This window comes from Helianthus annuus, chromosome 10 (assembly GCF_002127325.2).
Source record: "Helianthus annuus cultivar XRQ/B chromosome 10, HanXRQr2.0-SUNRISE, whole genome shotgun sequence".
Lineage (NCBI taxonomy): Eukaryota > Viridiplantae > Streptophyta > Magnoliopsida > Asterales > Asteraceae > Helianthus > Helianthus annuus.
Window position 1 is genome coordinate 163,310,483 of NC_035442.2, and position 24,217 is coordinate 163,334,699.

Below are 24,217 nucleotides of genomic sequence, written 5' to 3' on the forward strand. Positions count from 1 at the left end.
TTTAAACAAAATACATGGTTGCCCTAAACGGGACTTCTACAAAAAAATGACTTGCCCATGCAGGGGCTAATCAGAAAAATAACAAAGGAAACAAATCAAGGACAAAATAAAACGAATTGGGATTAGTCCTAAGTTCTTGTCTAGACTCTAGAATCAAGAAAAGTGCAATTGTGTAATTGAGATTAAACACAAAAGGCTAGTGTTTAATTCACTCAGTGTTGGCTCTGATACCAACCTGTCACACCCCTATTTTACCACGTATTACCAGTGGGCCCGGTCGGGAGTACCGTGACGTAGTTGATATCATCATAGTCAAACAACACAAATTTAAATGCACAGCGGAAGCAAAAGATAATTATATTACAATCCGATATAAAGTAATATCCAAGTATTACAAACGGAATGTAATGGATCCACAGGCGGATCAAAATAAAGAGGAAACTTGTTCAACAGACTTTAACATCTAAGCTTGCGAGACTTCTATTTGATGCTAGGAGAGACCAGCCTATTACGCGTAGTACCTGCACTTAATCTTTTTGGGAAAATACGTCAGTTTACACTGGTAAATACAATTTAACTGACTCATTTTGAAATTGTTTTAAAAATTGATTTGAATGCCCGCGGCACAAAACTTTTTATAACTTGGGATAATTATTTTCTTAATAATCTTGTAAAAGAATTACATGTCTGGTATACGTTCAGTTGCCCGGGTCGTACCGGGTTAAAGATTAATAGACACACCACTTAATATAATTCCGCCGCGAGACTTCTCTCGACCGACGATTATACTTTATTGAAATGCACTACGGGTGTACGCCTACACCCGTGTGCGAAGGTCGTGGCCATTCTTTGAATGATGCCAAGGATATCCGGGACATGGTCATTATGTAACGCCCTGCGTTTTCAAACATCCTACATTTAGAAACCTTACGTGAAATTCTATCTTTGGAAATCTTGTGTTCTTATAACCATTCTTTCATCGTAATCGTTGTAAAATACGGAACTTGCTTCGTAAATAAAACTTGTACATTACACTTTTTACCTAGTTAAATCATGTTTTATTTCATATTTCACCTTGTTACAAGTTAGGGGAAACATTGTTGCATATTATTACATAACTTAATTAACAAAATTACTCATTATAATGTTTTAAAAAAAATAAAAAAAATAAAGAAATATGGCAGCCCAATTCAGCAAAATTCAGCCCCATATAGTTGGGTTTTGTGGGCTAGTTTCAAGGTGTAACCCCTTCTAAACACTTCCAAAGCCCAACCCATTGAAACCCTAATCCTTCCCCCTATAAATACCACTTATAACCAGCCTCCCTACCACTTTTGCAACCCTAAAAACTCACAAAACATCCACCAAACCGTAGCTGAAAGCAAGGGTTCGAGTAGATTGACACCCCTTCACGAAAATGAGCATAACTCACTCAATTCTTATCCGATTCACTCGATTCTTTTTCCTACTTGCTTGTATAATCATGGGGTTCGATTCCTAGACTTCTCCTTGGAGAAATCAGACCTGGAAATGCCCCGAAATAGTCCATAAACTTTCTGTTTGTTTTTATGTTCATCAAAAACTTGTTTAAACCTATGCAATTTGTGTCTAACACATCTCATACCTATGTCCTAATGCTTACAACTTATCCCATGGTTGGTTAAGCTTAAAAACAAGGTTGAGACATTTAAAATCAGAGGATTAAACCTCATAAACTTGGTGTTTTGTTTAGGGTTTTTAACCCACAAGTCATGTCAAACTTTGTCTTTGATACATGAGTGATTATGGAACAACTTGGGTTGTCCAAACATACAATCCTCACATGATTTGATGATTTCTCTTAGTTAGTGTGTATATTTCTTATTCTTTATTGTATGTTCATGACCCTCCTTGGTTGTTTTTTTTACATCAAGTGTAGTGGTGAACACATAGAGGTGCCTAAATGGAAGACTTGATCTTCCTACCTCCTACATGACTTCTATGACATTTAGAGGTACCAAAATGAAGATTTTAATCTTCTACCTCATGCTTGAACTATTGGACATATATTATATAACCTAAATATATTATTCGAATAATCGAATCTTTGATGATGAACTAGTGTTCATATGTCGGGGTACTAGATTACATCATCCTAGACTATGATAACTTGTCACGATTCTAATGGAACCTTTTTCCATGAAAACATCTAAACTCCTTCGAGTTTCCTAGTGTTAAGAACAAGCATCATATGTACTAAATGATTATTTTCCATGTTATTCTTATATCTTATTTTTATGTTGTTTTAAACACCGAATCTCGACTCTAAACATACTTGAACCTTAACCCTTATACATTCGGACTCTAAATCTCTACTCGTCAACAATTGGATAATCGGAAAACATATGCAAACTTTGTGAGTATACTCGTACTTTTCCCCTTTTTACTTTTACTACTTTTGGGGTATAACATGTTTACCTATTGAAACTTACACATGAACTTTTGTCTAAACACATGAACATTCCTATAACATGCTTGTATATGTGATGACTTGATACTTTAAATTTGGGTGATTCTTATGTGTTGAACTTATCATTAACTTCGTACGAGCCAAACCTTGACATATGTAGCGCTATAGGATTAACGACCCGCCTCTACAGAAACTTTGGTTATGTCATGAGCAAGTTGCGTTTTCTTGGTTTGATATGTTAGACACATGCCATGTTTAAATGTTTATCTTGAATCACATGCTTGCTATGAGGAATTGTTCAAACTTATCTTTTGCTATGTACGTATCAAACTTGTATACTCGCCTTTGCTTTTGCATTGAACTTTATTTTAAACATGTTACAGGTTGAGGACGATGATGCTATGAAATGAAGTAGTGTTGATGCCTAGATACACATATAGACGTTAGGGTTTAAAATGTTGTATCAAAATTTTGTTATGTTATCATGTTGTTTTGTTAAACTTGTTGTATTTGAATATCTTGTAATGTTGACTATTTGAAGTTATGAAATGAAATGAAATTTGGATTTTCTAAATATTGTCACAAATAGCGTTATGATGTCTCTAGCAATCTTCACACTTCGTCTCATCCCGATGTTTCCGCCATTGGTTGGGGTGTGACATATTAAACCCCCAAAGGCGTTAAACAAACAAAACAACATTTTTAAATGGGTTAATTTGACAACAATTAACCACCGACCGGTTAAGGTCAATTCCCCGACCAAGCGGTATTTTATATACCGTACCCCAAGCCCGTATAGGGAAAATAAGTTAAATGTATTTACCTGAGCAAATTTATACAATTTATCCCAGCCGTATACCACCAAGCAAGTACAGATAGCTTTTACTGGGCTCCTAAATCTGGAACGAAGGTTTTTAATAACCTATTAGAATCCTAACGGGTCTTTAAATAAGCCTATGCTTAGACCGGTTAGTTTTCAAAAGGAAGACACGGTTCAAACGCATGATAAAGCGAAGACCGGTTTAGAATGTGGTTTTGACCCGACAAGCTTGTATGCTTGTTTAATATGGGTAACTTAAACACATTCTGAATTTTGAGACAAAAACGATATGCTTTGACCCGTTTCGGTTAATATATGCAAACTAGTTACACGCCGATCCGAACGCGAGAAGTGCGTAACGGGTAACCAAAAGAGCATATACAGGTTTCCTAAGTCAATATGCCTTAAATATGATGCGATATCAGTAAGATACCTTCCGTTATGCCCAAAATGAATTTAAAACCAATTTATGCCCCGAATGGGTATTTTGGTCTTTTTAAAGGTTATAAAAGAGATCAAATATAAATCCAAGGTTCAGGTCTGATTTGATTAGTAAAGATACTTAGTTTACTAAGTTACATCAGTAGGGTATTACCTATATGTGAAATTTATCATTTATAACCATACTATGCACCGTAGGGGCATTTTGGTAATTTCACATAGGCTTAAAAGGTCAAAACTGGAAACCTAAGTTTAAAACTTTTCCTTACTGTTAAAATGTAAAAATTTACTGAATATATCAGTAGGCATCAACCCTTATATGTTTAAAATAGTTTTGATACATACTATGCGTTCAAAACGCTTAAAAATGCGATTTAGAGCCATTTCCGGGTTTTCAAAGAAAAGCTGATATTTTGATTATTCTAGAAGCCTCAAAATACTTTATTTGTCATATTAGATCAGTAGAAAAAGGTTTGGGGTCAAAAGGATTTGTAAAACTCATTTTATAGCCCAAAATGGCAAAACCGGCAATTACCGAATCAAGCTTAAAACCTTATGTTATGCTCAGCCTAAAAATAATTAAAAATCTTTAAAAGTCCCAAAATATTATTTTATATCAGTGGGTAAAAAGTTTGGTATCAAAAATTGGGTTTAGATAGGTTATACGCTAATTATGCCGTTTAATTAATAAAAAGCTTTTTAATTACGCTATTGAGCATAACTCCTAATCTTGGCCTCCAACTGATGTCAACTTTTAGGGACATGTTTATATATCAGTAATAAAGGTTTCTATTTTTTCATATTTTCAAAAATATCATTTTATGGTCAAAAGGGCATAACGGTCAATAGTTAGGCATATAACGGAAACTTGCAATGAATAGGATAACTAAGGATCCAGTTTGTATAACCTCGGAGGGTTATACTAACCTATAACCTGGTCCTAAAAGAATCCTAAGGCATATCTAAACTAAGCTAAATCGGGTCAGAACTGAAAGTCAAAGCAAAACTCAACTTTTGCGACTTTCGGTTCCGAACCAAGCCTATACTTAGAATTGTCGGGTTGAACATGCTTAGGCATGTTCAACTAATATTTACCAAGTTATTAATGTAGCAAAACTGCTTTTTATGACTTTTAATTTAATAGTTATGCATTTTATTTATTTAAGACTAACCCGTTTGACTTTCATTTGACCCGACAATTAAACTAAGTAAACGTGGTAATTAGGAGGCGCCCTTTTGAGGGTTAATCGCCTACCTAATTACGGTCACGTAGCCATGTTCGTTGCGAACTATACCTTAACTGTTTAAAAGTCAAAGCGTTTATCGAACGCTTGACTTTTCGGCTATAACCGCTAAAAATTTAAACTAAGCACAAAAAGGGACTTACAAAGGGTCCAAGCAAGGAGGGTTGATCCTAAATTCTCAGGTATGAAGAGCAAAGTCCCCAACTTAGAGAATTCAAGATCAAGGTGCAAAAGAAATGAAGTGGGGAATGGGTATTTATAGGAAAACTAGAACCGTTAGGATCATTCATCGTAAAACGAGCTTCGATCTCATCCGTACACATGTGCCCATGGTTTTGAGAAACCATGGGAGCCCATAGTTTCATTAAAACCATGTGCAAATTAGGGGAACAGCTGAAAAAAGCTGGAATTTAGATTTTTCGTTTTGGTCCCTTCCTAAGATAACTATGGCAGGATGACAATTTTGGTCCCTGAACTTCAGAATCTTGCATTTCGGCTCATTTTTGACACGTTTAAGCCCCGCTAACCTCATTTCAAGGCTCTAAAATGAAGTTTAAGTATAGGGAACTCAAAACATGCTCAAAAATATTTCGGATGTCGGTTCGTTTGGTCGTACGGTTGCGTTGTTCGGTTAATTACGACGGAAGTCGTAACGAATGCAAAAACGATCCAAATTACGCGACGAATGGAATTTTATCATGCCAATCACTAAAATAAAATATTTTAATGATTACATAAAGTTTTGGATGTCCAGATGTATTCAGAACGTAAGATGTGCGCCAAAATGGAAACTTGTGCACTTTTGACACTTTTAGTCCCTGCGTGACTTAAAAGTTTATTTTTGCGCACCAAACACCTCTAAGACTATATCTAAGCTATATAAAGGATAATTAGGGTATGTTTAACTCATGGACATATTCCGGAAGGTCCGTTATCAAACGATTCGACCTACTTTTGCCGTTTGACGCAAATAGTCCTTTAATTGCGCAAAATAGCGCGAAATGCTGTTTAATGATATCCAAGCTTTCCATGGCCCATATTGATCATTCCCAAGCATATACATAATGTTACTATGCTCTCGTTCGCTTAGATGGTCACCGAAAGGCGTAGATTCAAAAGTTGACGCCTTAGGCCCCTCTAATGCCCAAACTTGCGCATTTCATTAATTAATAGCATTGAAGCCTTATTTAATTCATATTAAGCATTCTTGGGAGTATTATTAAACACCACAATGCTTCGGGTTCCCTAAAAGGTCATTCAGAGGTATAATTAAACATATTGACACTTTTAGTCCCTTATACTTACAAAGTTGCGCGTAACGTCACTTAAAGGCACAAAAGCCTTGGATGGCCAATGATTGGCATTCCCGAGAGCATAATCAAATATCATGAAGCTCTCGGTTTTTTAAAAGGTCACTCAGAGGTAAGAATTAACATGTTGACGCTTTTAACCCTTTATTGCGCAAACTTTCAATTAAATACAAAACGACTACACTTGATCAACAAGTGGCTTATTTGTGAATATAAAACCATAAAAGGTTATTTAAAAACTTATTTAAGTTTTGTTAATACTTCCATTTTGTTTATAATTAAAGTTTTTCGATTTTTCGAAAAATTAGTCCCTAAATTTCAAGGTTTGACTTTATTAGGGTTTATTACACGTGTCAATACATCATTGGACGTGATTTTACGAGGTGTTACAGGGAGGAGCATGCGGCTGTGCAGGCGGTTGGTCGGCCCGAGGAGGGTGAAATGTGAATGTCGATAAAAACTCGACCAACAGCTCCTGTAGCTCGGCGTGTGCGCTAAATCAAAAAGATGATGCCACGGCGAATCCACAGGAATGAAATAACGGAGTCTAGGTATCTCACCAATAGCCTCCAGTGCATCCCAGTCGACCGCGGCATGAAATAACGAATAGTTGGTAGGCGTCATACCAACAATCTAGACAAATGACACGTTGTATACATTTGTCTTGTACGTCGAATCGATCAGCATGACATGCGGGAATGCACGCCACATATCACTCGAGTAGGGATGAACAAAGAAGATCTCTGTTACGACCTTTGTTATGGGTTCCTCCCATGTCTCATAAATAAATTCGTTTTTAATCAGGATATTTTCTAGTGACTGCATGGGATTCAATCCGTCTCTTTGTTCGGCTTTAATCTTCTGCACTACGTTTTGTACGTCTTTTTGAACATGAAACCTGTCGGGGTCATGCTTCCTTATGGTTTGAAAATTTTTTCACGGCTCCATGTTTTGAACTGTCAGCTGCTCGATCAGTCTGTATTCGTTTGGAGTAAACCTTCGCCCAAACGTGTGGGCCGACAGGTCCTCACAAAGTTCGTGGTTATGTTCAGTCTTTCCCCCTTTTATCTCCTAGATTTCGTATGGATGGTCTCGCACCGCCAGTAGGTAAAACGGGTAACCAGTTTTTTTGCTTCCGGCTTTTCTAACCGTTGCTGTAATATGGTGCTCACCACCACGGTCAAATTCAAGCCATACCCTCTCGGTTCTTCCCCCAATTTCCTTTGATCGACGGGTCACAATAACGAAACCATCCGTGTTTGCCATTTCTTGTGCCCATTTCTTTAGTTCATCTAGAGAGTTGAAAACCTGTAACATCGACAGGGTTAGGTTAGATTTTATATTTATTAATCTGTCTAACGTAACTAAATAAATTTGATACCTACTTTGTGAAGTATAGATTTCCAGGGATGGGGGTGCCTCACCACCATATCTTCCAACGTTCGGATAATTTTGTTGAACGTACAAAGACTGTGATGTATTGTAAATTTTGGAAGGATTGCTCGGGGAAATGAATTGCTGATGACCACCGTCTCCTCCATATCAATCAGAATAGTGTTGTTGCACGTAAGACTATCCACATCCGTATCCATAATCCTGATATCTTTGTTGCGCTGGATAACATGGTTCATCAGCATGGTATGAGTCATCTACAGGTGATGTTTCATCAACAGGGGATGCGTGTTCAAATCTAGAAACGGTTTGTTTTGTTTTCCTTGTATGCTCGTTAGAATCAGGAACACCAGTCTCCTCCAAAAAAACGGTATCATCATTAGTAAATAATTAAAACAACAAGTAATTTAAGCTAACAACTGTTACCGGAACGGTTTCGGGCACCCATGACTCGCCAGAATACGGCCCAAAGAAATAGTTGTCGTCCTAGTATAATGACATTTCAGCACCTTTGAATGAAATCAAATAGAAGGCAAAGAAGAAGCTGAAAAGAAGCAAACGCAAAGAAGCAGAGTGATGGATGGTTGAAGAATGCTCTGTATGTCCCAATTTATTTCCAATATGTATGCCTCGTATAGCACTAGACGCCCCATATTACTTTAAGTCATGTGCCAGAAAGATAGTCAAATCAGTCTGAAGACGTCCCGTCTAGGCCTAGACAAAAGGAATTAATCCAACGGTTGAAAGTTATTAAACGAAAGAAAATTTGGTATGAGCAATGTTTTAAAAACCGGTTTTTAAATTAAACTAGATTAGGTTAAAAAATGGTTCAACCGGTTGAACCAGGTTGTACCGAGCGGTTCAACTGGGTTAACTAGTTAACTCTATAATTTCATAAATTCCAACATCAACTCAAAAGTTAATCCAAAAATGCATGATTACATATTAAAAGATAATTTAAAAGCTAATCCATAATAAAAAGAATAATCCAAAAGATAATTGAAAGTCATTCGATTTTCCAACAAGCTCTTTTAAAAGATGAAATTCACTATTATCGTTATCCTCATCAACAAGAGGATAACTATTTTTGTTTTATACAATATTAAATAAGAAGTTTTAGTTACGAATAATTATAATATATAAAAATTACATAAGATAAGTAACATATATAATAAAAATAAGTAATAACCCAAACTAAAATAACCTTGGGTCGGTACCGGTATTATGTTTCAAACCGGTATACCGGATTTTACCGTCGGTACAAACCTTATGTCGTTTCACTTATTTATCGGGGTGTTTCGTATCGGATTTACACCTGGAAACGGTAATACCGGTATAACCGGCTGGTATTTACCGGTTTTTAAAACATTGGGTATGAGCAATTCAATTCGGTTCAAATGTCAAATAAAACCAAACACCTCTATGAATAAGAAGAACTCATACATAGGATGATAAGCGACCATATTACGTTATATCATATCGAGAGCATCAATTACCTTCTTCTTCCATCCTCCGATTTCTTATTTTAGTGTTTGTGTGGGGATCTTATAATATATACACCCCTGGGGTCGAATGCTTTTCAACTTTCACTTTGCCCCTCTATCAAACATACATATGGCAAAACACTCTCTAAGTTTAACTAAAATTTACAAGGTAGCATTCGGGTTTGGTTTCGACCCCATCACGGATTATTACAAGGTTGTGGTTGTATCGAATCATAACATGTATCCACACAAGACATTTATCTACTCGTTGAAAAAAGATTTTTGGAGTGCGACCCCTTCCCATCTACTCGGTTTCTGGAAGTGAAGTCCAAGGCATCTTTAGTAAATGGGATAGATGGTTATTTAACCGAAGGCCCTTGTCATTTCATACTGACATTCGATTTGAGTAGTCATGTTTTTGGCCACATTTTGTTGCTTGACCCTTGGACTACCAGGCAGCTAACGACCGTAGATGGTAGTCTAGCAATGGTTTCTTGGCAACGTCTTACTTGGCGTGATGTCACACCCATATTTTCCACGTGTCACCGGTGGGCCCGGTGGGGAGTATCGTGACGTAGTTGATATCATCATAGTCAAACAACACAAATTTAAAATGCACAGCGGAAGCAAAAATCTAGATTTATTTCAACCGAATAAATATTGTAATATTAAGTATCACAAACAGTTGAAATAGATCCACAGGCGGATCAAAACAAAAAGGAAACATGTTCAACAGATTTATTTGCATCCAAGCTTGCGAGACTCAAAGTGATGCTAAGGAGATGCCAGCCTATTACGCGTAGTACCTGCACTTAATCTTTTTGGGAAAATACGTCAGTGTACACTGGTAAATACAATTTAACTGACTCATTTTAAAAAGGTTTAAAATTGATTTGAATGCACATGGCACAAAAATATTTTTATAACTTGGGATAATTATTTGAATATAAACTTGTAAAAGGTTTACATGTTTCTTATGCGTCCAGTAGCCCGGGTTTACGCCGGGTTAAAGATCAATAGACACACCACACGATATAATCCCGTAGCGGTTTAACTCAAACCGGCGGTTATACCTTAATATTTATGCACAACGGGTGTACGCCTACACCCGTATGCTTAGGTCGTGGCCATTTCGTAAAATGATGCCAAGGATATCCTGGACATGGTCAGTAACCCCCCAAAGGATTTAAGCAAACAAAACAATTTTAACAGGTCATTTCAATGATTTAACCTACATTTGATTAATGATTCAATGCCCGACCAAGCGGTATTTTATATCCCGTACCCCAAGCCCGTATAGGGAAAATAAGTTAAAAGTATTTACCTGAGCAAGTATAGTCACAATAAGCAAGTGCAAATATCTTTTACTGGATCTCCTATTCTGGAACGAAGGTTTATAATAACCTATTAGAATCCTAACGGGTCTTTAATTTAGCCTAAGCTTAGACCGATTAGTTTTAAAGAAAGAATACGGTTCAATCGCATGGAAGGCGAAGACCGGTTTAGAATGTGGTTTTGACCCGACAAGCTTGCATGCTTGTTTAATATGGGTAACTTAAACACATTCTGGATTTTGAGACAATAACGATATGGTTTGACCCGTTTCGGCTAATATGTGTAAACTAGTTACATAAGCCGATCCGAACGCGGAAAGTGCGTAACGAGTAACCATATGAATCATATAAAAGTTCCCTGAGTTAATATGCACTAAATATGTTGTGACATCAGTAAGATATCTTCTATTATGCCCAAAATGATTTTAAACTCAAACTATGCCTCATAAGGGCATTTTGGTCATTCTAAAGGGTATAAAAGAGTTTAATTTGTAATCTGAGTTACAGGTCTGATTTATTTAGTAAATATACTTAATTTAATAAGTTATAACAGTAGGGTATCATATATATGTGAAATTTATTAATTAACCATACTATGCACCGAAGGGGCATTTTGGTAATTTCACATAAGTCTAAAAGGTCAAAACTGGAAATCTGAGTTTAAAACCTTTGTTTACTGTTATAATATAAAAATTTACTGAATATATCAGTAGGTACCAAACCTTATATATATAAACTAGTTTTGATACATACTATGACGTTAAAACGCTTAAAAAGGCGATTTGGAGTCATTTCCGGGTTTTGTATAGAAAACTGATATTTTTAATATACCGGAAGGCTCAAAATAACTTATTTAACATAATGAATCAGTAGAAAAAGGTTTGAGGTCAAAAGGATTTATAAAACTCATTTTATAGCCCAAAAGGGCAAAACCGGCAATAACCGAATTAAGCTTAGAACTCTAAGTTATGCTCAGCCTAAAAATAAATAAAAATCTCCAAAAATCCCAAAATATTATTTTATATCAGTAGGTAAAAAGTTTTGTATAAAAATTTGGGTTTAGATAGGCTATATGCTAATTATGCCATTTATTTACTAAAAAGGCTTCTAATTACGCTAATGAGCATAACTCTAAATCTAGACCTCAAACTGATATCAAATTTTGGGTACAAGTTTATAAACCAGTAACTAAGGTGTCTACTCCTTTATATTTTCAAAAATCATAATTTAAGGTGAAAAGGGCATAATAGTCAACATTTAGGCGATTAACGGAAACTTGCATAATAATCGGATATCTAATGAACCAGGTTTTATAATCACAGAGGGTTATACTAACATGTAACTAGGTCCAAAAGAAGCTCTAAGGCAATCCTAAACTTGGCTTAAACGGGTCAGAACTGAAAGTTAAAGCGTAAGTCAAACTATGTGACTTTCGGTTCCAAACCGAGTCGAAACTGAAAATTGTCGACTTGAACATGTTTAGACATGTTCTTATATTAATTACCAAGTTATATTAATGATAAAACAGGTTACATGGATCCTACATTGCTAATTATGTATTAATTTGAAATAAAGCTTTCTGTTGACTTTTTGTAATTAGCTTTGACCCGACAATTGACATAGTTAGAATGGGAATCTGAGAATACCCTTTTAAGGGTTTATTACCCACATAATTACCTACTTATAGGTATTTTTAATTCGAGATTTGACTGGATAATTATTGTTTAATCTCGAAGTCAAACCTTAATTACGACGGTTTGACTTTTAGCTAATTAACTAAGCTAAACTAAATTAAAGAGGATTAAGGACACTTACAAGAGTCCTAATTATGCTTAGGGATCCTAGGAGAAGGTGGTTGCTGTCCAGAGACCTCCAGAGATCAAATGAAATGAGCTTGAATGAAGTGATCAACATGTTACAACTTCACTTCCTTATATAGTGAACAAAATGACACAAGATCATGCCAAAGTAGTCTACAAATGTTGCAAGATCATCCCAGGTGTCCCTATGTTGCTATATACCAGTTACCAAGCCCCTGATTTCGAAAACCACACTACTAAGGCGGTGCAACAGGCTGAACATGCAGCTGTCCAAAACCTGCTGCCAGCGACAGGCTTACGGACCGTAAGCTGAAGCCCTTGCAGTCCGTAAGCACCTTCTTGCGGACCGTAAGCCTATACGGATATGGTCCGTAACCGACCCTGGTCTGATGCGCCCAGGTATGCCTTTTGCGGACCGTAAGCCTGGACCCTTACGGTCCGTAACCGATGGTCCGAGGACAAAAATTTTGCAACTTTCAAGTCTTGACCATGCAACTTTGTAAACTCCGAATCTCATGCTATCCTTTTCAGTTGAGGGTCCCTTTGCTCAGCCTTTGCATGCTTTGCATGCACTTACATGTTTTGGATCTTGTGGGAGGTTTGAAATTGTCGGAGAACAACAAGAATTCATAATGGACATGAATTTATTCAAGTTCAATTCTTCTAATCAAGAATCTAAACTCCGAATGATATAGTAATATTTTTAAGGATCCAATTTCCATATAAAATGGAATTTTATTTATTTAGGAATAACCGGCTAAATATATGTTAGATGTTTATCATAATGATTTAAGGATCTTGGGATTTATAACTTTGGCCGCTCAGAGGTATTTTAATAACATGTCGCCCTTTTAAATCCTACCATACATCTTTTATTTGATCCGGGATCCTGACACGTTTGTCTTACATGACACGTGTCTTTATTTTATTGGGTATGATTTTACGAGGTGTTACACGTGATGATGTTAGTTGGCTTTGGGTGATGAAAGAGTATGGTGAAACTGAATCTTGGTCTGTGCGTTTTAAAGTGAAAATAGTCCCGCCAGATGTCACCGGAATTTTCCAACCACTCACCGATGGTGATATACTGGCATGTTATGATGGGTCGAAAGTTCAAAGTTTTCAAACAAGGCTGTTCACAGAACTAATGGAATTTGGACATTGTTGTTCTGACTTTGAGATGGAGCAGTATGTCGAAAGCCTTGAATTGGTGAAGAAAGAAAGCGCCACAGCCTGTGGGGAAACCGTATTCTCTTAGAGGATTAAAGAGTATCATCACTGATGGACGCACAGCCGAGACCTCATTTGGAGCGCCATCAGATGCTGATCCAGCCCAAAGTCAGGATGAGTTGAACTGGGTCTGTCTGGCCCAAGTCCAGCATGGTGCATGACACAATATTTCCAGCCCACTATGCAAGCACGTTTTTTTTTCGCCTACTTCAGCAATTTTAATTCCAGTAATTTTATTTTATTGTTTTTAGCTTATTTGACCTTTTCCATGCAGTTTTTTTTAATTATTTCTTTTCCTAATTGTAAGCTTAGTGGGTGGTTATTCTCTGTTTTTCCTACCTTTTGTATTGAACGTGAATGAAATGGAAAGACAGTTTTTGAGTTTGCAATTTTTAGAATTCTCTGTGAGAATTTTCTTCCTTGCTATTCTAATCGTTGGCAGGATTGGAAGGTGATCTAGGAGGTCGGTTACTGTTAATCGCGTGGTGAGCTTGTAGCGTGACAATTAAACCGGAGTTTGCCCAGCGAACTTTCGAGTGGTGTGACTGTAACTCGACGGTACGTTGAACTAACAACAGTGTTTTTTTTCAATTCGAGTTATTTATTGGATCCAAATACTAAGTCTCTGTATATCAATCACCTTGGCAGTTGTCTCAGTAAAAGATAGTAGCATCTTTTATTTTGTACATGGATCTTGTTATTGTTGGAAAATTGAACAAAGGAGAATGATCTACTTTTAGAGATTTATGTCATAAACAAGAGTCACAGGAAACTGTACGAGAATATTGCAGGAAGTTTTGACAGATTCATATAAGATATTTCTATATTATATATCATATACAACACAACTTTGGTTAATTGGTTTACATTTCATACACACATACATATATATATATATATACTTTATGAATAGCGTTTGCGTGTATTTCAGAACAATGAGAACCTCGACTAGCAAAAGCAGGTCCGTCCTTGAGAATTATGAGGACCTAGGCGAGTAAAAAAAAGCGGCCCCCAAAATTATCACTCGATCAAGTCATCAAACGATTGTTGGTTTGAATTGTATTTCTTCTTTATAAAAGAGTTTATGGTCGTGAATTCTCAATGATCTTATTCCTTCAACAGATCCCTTTAAATAGGGAGAAATACCGTAAAGGGACTTTTTCAACCGACATACAAAATTAGGATAACGTCTATCGACAAAACCCGGGGGTTGATGCATAAATACAGTTTCGTTTAAATTCCCATGCAAAAAAGCGTTTTTGACATCCAGTTGATGGATAAGCCACGAACGAGAAATTGCAATGGACAAGACGGTCCATATAGTAGCCGGTTTAACAACCGGACTAAAAGTGTCCTCACAGTCAATTCCCACTGTTTGAGATTTCCCATTAACAACCAAACGTGCTTTGTACCGTTCAAGTGACCCATCAGATTTAAATTTGTGGCGAAATAGCCACATACAATGAATAACTGGTCGATCTTGTGGTCTAGGCACCAACTCCCATGTATCATTTTCCTGTAAAGCACTAAACTCAGCCTGCATAGCATGTAACCAATGAGGGTCGGTAAAGGCCTTGGCATAAGTAGTGGGAACTGGTGAAATAAAGGTGGAGATCAAGGTACAGTGTGCTTTAGACCTGGTAGTCATGGGGTGGGTGTTGATTGAGGAAGTAGGCTGAGATATGTGGGAATGTGAGGGAGCAACCGTAGGAGGTGATGTGGGCAGGGAAGGAGCGATCGTAGCAGCATGTGACGGGAGGATAGTGGTGTTGGGTTTCGGGCGTCGTTGATAGGTTCGTATGATGGGTGGAGTTGGTGTGGTCGTAAGGGGTTTGGAGACGGGCTGGGTAAACGTGAACCCTGGTGGGATAACATCATCTAGGAACGAGTAAGTAGTGGGTGGGGTAGGAATGGTATAGGGGAAAGTGTGTTCATCAAAAGTTACGTGACGAGATATGATGACCTTACCGGTAGTCGGGTCAAAACAACGATAACCACGAAAGTCAGGAGGGTATCCCAAAAAATACATCGAACGGATCGTGGGTGTAGTTTATGTGGTTGGGTGGCGGATATGTTCAGATAACAAGCACACCCGAAGACACGCAAGTGGTCGTATGTAGGATGGCGGAGATACAAAGTAAAGGTCGGGGTGAAAAAGTTGAGTCGTTTAGTGGGAAGAATATTATGGAGATAGGTGGCGGGGTTAAGTGCTTCAACCCAAAACATAGGTGGTAACCATGCATGAATGAGCATGGAGTGGATGATATCATTTAGTCGACGAATCATTCGTTCCGCACGACCGTTTTGGGAAGATGTTTGGGGGCAAGAAAACCGAAACAAAAGACCATGTTGTTGGGCAAAATTTTTAAAGGCATGGTTATCAAATTCGCCCCCGAGATCACACTGAAAAGTTTTGATGTTGCGGTTGAATTAGGTTGTTATCATTCTGTGGAATTTGGTAAAGGTGGGAAATGTCTCGGATTTGTATTTTAAAGGATACACCCACACAAAGTTTGAGAAATTATCGATTAATACCATATAATATTTATAGCTAGTTTTGCTAACGACAGGAGATGTCCACAAGTCACAATGTATAATATCAAATGGAGAAAATGTAAAGGAATTTGATTCATAAAAAGGTAAACGTTTGCTATTAGATAAATGACATGAAGAGCAAAAAGAAGAGTGCTTATTCGAATTACAAGGAAAACCAAAATTTCGAGATAAAACATCTAAAACTTGTGCTCCAGGATGCCCGAGGCGGTCATGCCATGGTAAAGTCGTGGATGCAATGAAGCAAGCTTGTGGCGGAAGGGTAGGTGGAGTGACTGGATGAAGATCACCCGTGCTATTGTGGCGGGAAAGGAGTCGCCCCGTTTTGAGGTCCTTCAAGGAAAAACCAAATGGATCAAATTCAACAGAAACATTATTATCACGGGTAAAACGGCGGACAGACAATAAGGTTTTGATAATATGAGGACTATAAAGTATATTGGGTAGTATATAAGTTCGGTTATACATGGGAAGGTAACCGGTGCCCGAACCCTCAATTGGTAAACACTGTCCGTTGCCGACTAACAGTTTAGTGTTAACAGTAAATGAATTTGGGTGTCGAATCATACCTCGATTGTCTGTAGCATGACGTTCAGCGCCTGTGCCCATAATTGGATTCGGATCCGGGTTATTGAATTGCATGGTATTGAAGGCTTGGCTGAGATCCGACGGGCTCAACGCATCATACCCGGTTGTGGGAGGTGCTGGACCATAAGTGGGCAGACCTGAGTAACCTGTGTAATGGGCTGCGGAGTTGTTCGGGGCTTGATTTGCCCGCCATGTGGTTTGGGTCGGATAGGGACAAGGTGGAGTATTCCACCAAGCCCATTGTGGGTAAGCCTATGAGTTCTGGAATTGCCATGAAGTCCCCGTAGGGTTCCCCTGGTAGCCACGTCCACGTCCACCCCGTCCACGGTAATTTTGACCATGTTTTCCACGACCCCGACCTCTATAATTGGACTGGTAGGAGCCTGAGTTGGTTGCAGTTGTGTTATCAGGTGAGGATGTTGCTGCAGAGGGCTGTTGCGACTGGGTTGTTGAGTTTGGGACGGTTGAGGCGACTAAAATGGATGAAGATTGCTGCTGACGAGCAGCTTGACGGATGACTTCATCGTTTAGCATGGATCTGGCAAGATCCCAATCTGCATCCTGTGAGTTAATTAAAGAAGCTGTGGTGTCATATTCCTTGAGAGAGGCCACAAACCAATTGAAGTACCAGACGTGATTCAGTCATCGGCTCGCCAACATCGTCCAATTGATTTGCTATATCCTTTAATTGTTTGCAATAGTCGTCAACTGAGCTACAGGCCGCAAGGGTGAGGTTTACGAACCGTGTTTCAAGAGCTGCTGCTTTGGCTTTCTTATTGCTAAGAAAGATTTTTTCAAGCTTTAGCCAAGTGGTACGGGCTGATGCATCTGTGTCAAGAGAATTCGAGTAAGTAGGTCATCAGAAACTGTGCTATAAATCCATTGGGAGACCAGAGCGTCTAATTCCTTCCAATCCGTATATGTTGGATCAGCGGAATCTGGTGGTGGGGTGTCATCGATGTGATTGATGACCCGATATGCAACTGAATGAAACTTGAACAACTTTACCCAGGAGGAATACATAACAGAGGTGCCATCAAGGGTTCTGATTTTTGATTGTATGTTTGAGACAGAGTAGGCCGGATGAAGGGTGGGGGTCGTCTTAGGATTGGAGGAGGACTGCTCATCAGGTTTGGTCATAGTGACTGTAGCCAGTATTCAGAACAGAGAAGAAAAGAACGACAGAAAAAAAAGAAGGATGATAGTCAGAACCGAATCTCTGATACCATAAAAGAGTTTATGGTCGTGAATTCTCAATGATCTTATTCCTTCAACAGATCCCTTTAAATAGGGAGAAATACAATACCTATCTATCTCTAATTTAGGTAATACGATCATAATATAATTTACAAGAGATCAGATATATCTAAACAATAATAATTCAAATATTATTCCTAATAAAATATATCGGCTAAGACTTTATACTTCCTTTGTGTTGTTGTTTTTGGAACAATATAAGTCACAGACCCAGATTTCGGGTGTTACTGAGGAGTGACTTATTTTCATGTAATTTGTATTTCTAGCTCCTTGTTAGGAGGGTGAGTATTTAGAAATAACCTGTTGGTTTTCAAAGAAAATAAAGGAACAACAACGGATCATTAATATGTTGAATTTACATTCATGGAAATAAGATGGACCAGGTCAACTTGGCAAACAATGAGCAGGGGATTATTATTGTGAAAGCAAACCATTGAGGAATATATCCATTTGAACTTTGGTATGACCTTTTACAAGTATTTAAGGGCCGTCGGTAAGAGTAAAGTTGAAATTTGAACAAGAAGTCTGCTTGCGTAACAACGAAGAACTGAACCCAAAAGTCGAATTCTCTAAATCAAACACCACAAAGTTATCTTCAAATTGAAATGTCCCGATCACGATCGCAGGTTCACTTGTTGCACCACTGTCAACAAAAGCTAGACAAGCCACATCTTTTGTTATTTGCTTAATGGAGTTAGTTGTAGATATAGCCCACTTCTTTCCATCCTGCAGCATGAAATCAATGTCTGGAACCTTTATACTAACTTGGGTACCATTGGTGGAGGTGTTGAAACAAAGGCCAAAAGGTGCCACTGCGTTTGCTGGCGGGATTCGTTGTGTAACCTTAAAAAACCTCCGAACCACACCATTATAGATGTCGGTTCGAAGAGTGGTGAATGGTTCAATAGTACTGATCTTGGCAGTGGTATTCATGGGAATGGCAATAGATCTTGTTTTAATCACAATGGAATTCACATTGATAAAGTATCCGAAAGAATCCGGAAGCTTTATCAATGGAGTATGCGAAAGTAAACTCCTTATATCAACATTTGAGTGGGGAAGAAGGTTATAAGGACCAGTTCCATATAACATAATCCCAGGAGCAGACAAGTTACTAGGCAAACATAAAGCGATTATTCGTTTAAGTGGGTCGTATAAATAAGCTGGTAACGCGTAAGGAGAAGAGGAAAGTGCCATGACACCGGTCACATTTGCGGGGAATGATTGAAATGAGGAGGAAGGAGCACACGCGGCATTAGGATAAGCACCATATAAACCAGTAAAAACATTTCTACCGTTGCTTGTGTTCACGGTGAGTTCATCATAGTTGAGCAGGGCTTGGCTGCACGACCCGGTAATGGGGTTGACCACATTGACCGGGCATGTACAGTATCCCCAATCAGGGATGGTTGAATCATTGGTTACTGGAGAGCAGGAAGGGTTCTGGTACGAGTAAGTAGTTCGGACTTCTGTGCATTGATATTCCTCGCATGATGCCGGATAGGTGCAAAGCGTGTCGTTAGGACAACTACCTGGAAACGTGTTCCACTGCAGTATGCATTCGTGCCATATGAATGGGGCATCAAGGTCGATAAGGAAGTTTGCGTGCATGTATTGCTGGTTTACGAATGCTGTCATGATCTGGACGCTGTAGAGCGGCTTAACAGCATCGATATGTTTGTTTACGGGTACCACGACAGAGGAATAAGGTGGCACAAACGCGGCTATGGCTTCATGTTCATGAGAGATTAAGGATAGAAGGAAAAAGATTATTTGCATAAGCAGAAACATTTTTGAATGTTTGTATATTCTTAACTGTAGTTTGGAAAAGGCATCAAGCAGATTTATATAGATCTGTAGGGCCTTTTGTCTTTGGTTCTCTTTTATTTTGGGCATATTCTAAAACCTTGATGATAGGAAGAGTAGAATAATAACTTGTTTTGTGTGTGTTTGTGGTTACATCTTTATAAATTTTTATGTTGTAAAAGGAAGTCTGTATATATATAAAATTAAGGGTGGTAATATGGTAATTTTTGACACGACCTGAAATCTAACCTAGAAAAAAACAGGTTTGGGTCGACTAACACGACCGATTTAAAAAAAAACAACGGGTCGGGTTCAGGTTAACCTTAACCTGAACTAAAATTAGGTCGGGTTTGGGTTGACCTGTTAACCCGTTTAAGTATTTTGAAAAAAAAAAAAAAAAAACTTTTATATGTTTGTTTTTATTTTTCTGTTTTCCATTTTCTATGGTTATCATAATATTGTTAGTTTACCACACCATGTTATTTTCTTGTCACACTCATACTTAACACGTTATCGATAACCTGCTTACAACCAAACAACCAGCTTATAACCCAACAACCCGCTTATAACTCGTTTAAATGTATGACTCATTTAAAAAACGAGATGAATGAGTTGTGTTTGGGTTGACCCGATTTATGTGTGTACGGCTTTGGTTTGAAATCTTTGACACATTTCAACCCGCCAACCCGCAACCCGTCAACCATCTAACAAGTCAACCAGACACGATTGACACCTCCATATAAAATTCAAGGAGATGGATAGGGTATACCCGAAGAAAGAATCATCTCATCATCTCTTAATAGATGACGTTAAAAGGCATATACGCAATGTGTTGTAGCGAAAAAGATTGCGTATTTGAAGATAACTATGGATCTATTTAAGTTTACATAACACAATAAAATCACATAATTAGTACTATTTTATCTTAAAAAATGTTGTCAGAGCATGGAGATATCTTGCGGTGTAAGCTATTCAACATGGCCATATTGATTAGTTGATTAAAATACATGGTTCTAGGCTTAATTAATTGCCAAAGCTCCTCGAAGTAAATTGATAATTGAGATTTGAGGCTGTTTGTATTAAAAATGCTATAAAGATGCAAGGTATCAGATATGAGCATAGCAAAAACAATTTGGTATAGGATCTACCGAAGGATACAAAATTTCAATCTGATTTGTTTCAGAACCTTAAATTGTTTGTCAACCAAAACAAGGTTTAGTTTTTTAAAATTAAGTCAACATGTTCCATCCAATGCTGTAGTGCATATCATCTGTACTATATTATTATAAAGAGTAAAGTTCTTTTTGAGTCCATGTGGTTTGTGCATTTTAACTATTTGAATTCAAAAACTAAACATGTCTTGATTTGAGTCCTTGTGGTTTGTATTTTTAACCCTTTGAATCCAAAACGCAAACCTCATCCAAATCATGGACTAAAAGGGTTGGGTTCAAAGGGTTAAAAATACAAACCATAGGGACTCAAATCAAGACAAGTTTGGTTTTTAGATTCAGATAGTTAAAATGCACAAACCATAGGGACTCAAAAAGGACTTTACTCTATTATAAACCAGGGAGTGCATTTTAAGAATATACCAAATAAATAAGATTTTTTTCGCTCTGGGGGAAGGGATCTTTTTTCTGCAACGGAAAAAAAAACGGAGCAGATTTGACTTAATTTATTAATACATCACTAAAATAACGAAATTGATCTTTTAAACAATAATTATATTTTAGCCTCTCATCTTATTACATTTAAATTCTTGAGTTTAACATAATTATGAGTAATTAGTTATTACGTTTCCCCTCCACAACAAACTTATAATTCTTTTACGTATTCTTGCCATATCTTATAAACTTTAGAGTTTAAAAAAAATCCAAAAGTACCATGACGAGCTACTCATTTTTATTGACGTTTCGATAGTTGTCTTGGTCAATATTGGCGTGTGGATTAAAAGGTACAAGTAGATGATGCCTTAGCGTACAAGTGATAAAAGCTCAACATACTTAGTCGTTATCCCAGAATATTTTATAGCCACAGAATGTCATGTAATTAAATACCACCAGTTTAATCATCTCATCTAGATTGCACTTTAATCTCTCATCTTTAACAATATTATAGATAATTAGTTAGGGTTTTTTTTTTTTTTTTTTTTGAAAGAAGTACTTCCTGACCTCTTATGTCTGCACCGCGCAGACCACGCGCAGACCTTTGGGTCTGCAACGTGTTTGTTTTTTTAAAGAGATTTCACTAAAAATCCTCTTCTTGATGTCTTCCTCGTGCAGATCTGGACCAGGCTCTTCAAACTTCTCTCTTTCAAACCTCAAAATCCTAGCACCCATCTCACTTCTCCAGTGACACCCACTTCCTCCGCCACCCCCTCCACCTCCGCCGCCCCTCCACCTCCACTGCCCCACCACCTCTGCCACTCCCTCCACCGTCCCTCCACCTCCGCCACCCCCTCCACCTCGTTCACCCCTCCAGCCGTTCACCCCCTCCACCCGTTCACCCCTTCCAGCCGTTCAATGATGGAGAGTGTAAAACCCGAATGTTAACGTGCTTATTTTATGTGTCTTATTGTAGTTTAAGTGATAATGTGATGTGAATGTGATAACTACGTATAGTTGTGATGTCACAGGTTAATCACTTAATTCGGTTAAATTGGAATGCTCAGTGATGAACGGAACCAGTAAGGAATAATAATCAAGTGAATCAACACTCAGTAGAAGTTTCGGGTCGAAGAGATAGCTCAATTGTGTATGACACGTGAAAGAACGAAGTCCAAGTGCTTGTGGGTAATTATTTGAAAGTTGATATGAATGCAATGTTTGTTTCCAGCAGCATTTAAACGTAGATTACGGGCTAAATACGTAACTTACGGTCTGGACTTTATGATATCAAAAGTTGACAGCAGGTGAAAAGCGTAGCCTACGGCTACTATAGCGTAGGTTGCGGTTGGAAAATTTTGGTAGCAATATTTAACTTTATGGACATCATCTAATGGGTTTTAAAAACCCACATGAAGACATCGTGCCGCCAGTGGATGAGGAATCACAAGTGGGCCGAGATTATTATCATTAATAGTGACTGGGCTAGACTTTTTGGAGCACATGGACTTGATTATTTCGTGGGGGTCTCTTGGGCTTTGTGAGAATGATCCATCACAATTTGGACGGCAGCTTTGAGGTTTAGGGGGAAGGAATTGAAAGTTAACAACATTAAAGGATATCATCCATCCACACATGCACATGAGACTTGAGGGGGGGGGGGGGGGGTGGGGGGGCGCAGACTTCGACACATGCATTGGGGGATTTGATTTTTCATTTATTTATCAATCATTATCATAACTGACGACGGGGGTAGCTCAAGGTTAAATAAAATGACTAATATGCAAGAGCTTAAAAGGTTGAAAGGTTCATCGGATGAAAAGCTGTAAAGTGAGAAAAGCGAGGAACAGTAATCAGTCACATCTGAGAACTCACCTCACCAACTCACGCCCACAAACTCAGAGCAGGTCTACACAAGTACACTCTATTAACCAGGGGTCCAAAGCCTTCAACCCCAAAAGGGGAAACCCTCCATTGCAAACAGGTTTCGCTAGTCTTGTATATGCCATTTCAGGAGATGTCTTCCCCTATAAGAAGACAACTCATTTTCACTCCTGGGACATTCCGAAACAGAGAGATTCCTTAATCTCTGGTCATTCAAAGAGTACTTGATCACTTCCAAGTTACTCTTCATCACATTCACCACACACTCATTCTATTTGCTTTCTTTTCTGGATTCGAGCTTGCCTCGAAGAAGGAACTTCAAAGCAAATAACAATTACATACTAGTGAACCTCCTTCCACGTTTTGCAAACGTGGAGGGACCCCGCGACTTGCGTTAGGCAAAACTGAACCCTTCACCCCTTTTGCCTAACCAACTCAGCTACCATCCTTGGTCTCGTGTTTGTTGCATCAACAAGTTGGCGCCCACCGTGGGGCTACGCCGCTGTTTCTTCTCAAAAAAGACCTAGTAGTGTAGCTCCTTTCACTCAAAACCACCATGTCAGAAAGTGGATCCCCGGGAGAGAGGTGAACCAGATCCCTAACACCTCCACTCCGGGTAGTGGCCTAGCTCACACAACTATAACAACACCGTTTTCAACTCCGGGGAGTACACCCGAGTTCCTTACCTTCAACACACCAACCCCATCCAGATCTGGGGCTCCGTCTCCCAACGTTGGTGTGTCGGACACCCCAGCACGTGTTGAACTTACCCCCGAGGGGGTCGCTAATAACTTTCTCGAGTTAAGGTCACTTCTTAACCAGCGTGTGAGTAGAGAAAGGGAAAAGGGGGTAAGGATTCGTCTAGATTACGACGAACCTGAGCCAACGTTGTCTCCTGGGCCACCCCTACCACCCTTTGTTACAAGAGGTGAGGCTGGTCCCAGCAACCCTTCAAACCCTCATCCTTATCTATCCACTATGACAAATCCAACTGTTCATCA

At 38.4% G+C, this 24,217-nt stretch overlaps 2 protein-coding genes across 2 annotated transcripts; both read right to left on the bottom strand.

Moving 5' to 3' along the window:
- Nucleotides 1-16,917: 16,917 nt before the first annotated feature.
- Nucleotides 16,918-18,372, bottom strand: LOC110883150. Its single transcript, XM_022130981.1, has 3 exons — nt 18,354-18,372; nt 17,294-17,493; nt 16,918-17,226 (listed from the first exon to the last, which is right to left on the bottom strand). Exons 1-3 carry the CDS (start codon nt 18,370-18,372, stop codon nt 16,918-16,920), a joined length of 528 nt encoding a protein of 175 aa, XP_021986673.1.
- Nucleotides 18,243-19,720, bottom strand: LOC110886324 (chitinase CLP). Its single transcript, XM_022134107.2, has one exon. The coding sequence runs from the start codon at nt 19,711-19,713 to the stop codon at nt 18,403-18,405; it is 1,311 nt and encodes a 436-aa protein (XP_021989799.1). The 5' UTR covers nt 19,714-19,720; the 3' UTR covers nt 18,243-18,402.
- Nucleotides 19,721-24,217: the final 4,497 nt, after the last annotated feature.

What these genes read in the sequence shown, in the direction of transcription:
- LOC110883150 (XM_022130981.1), bottom strand. An exon ending in CGATGACTGAATCACGTCTG is followed by an intron (nt 17,227 to 17,293) that starts GTACTTCAATTG and finishes ATTAACTCACAG; the next exon opens with GATGCAGATTGGGATCTTGC.
- LOC110886324 (XM_022134107.2), bottom strand. Translation starts at nt 19,713, where the DNA reads ATGTTTCTGCTTATGCAAATAATCTTTTTCCTTCTATCCTTAATCTCT.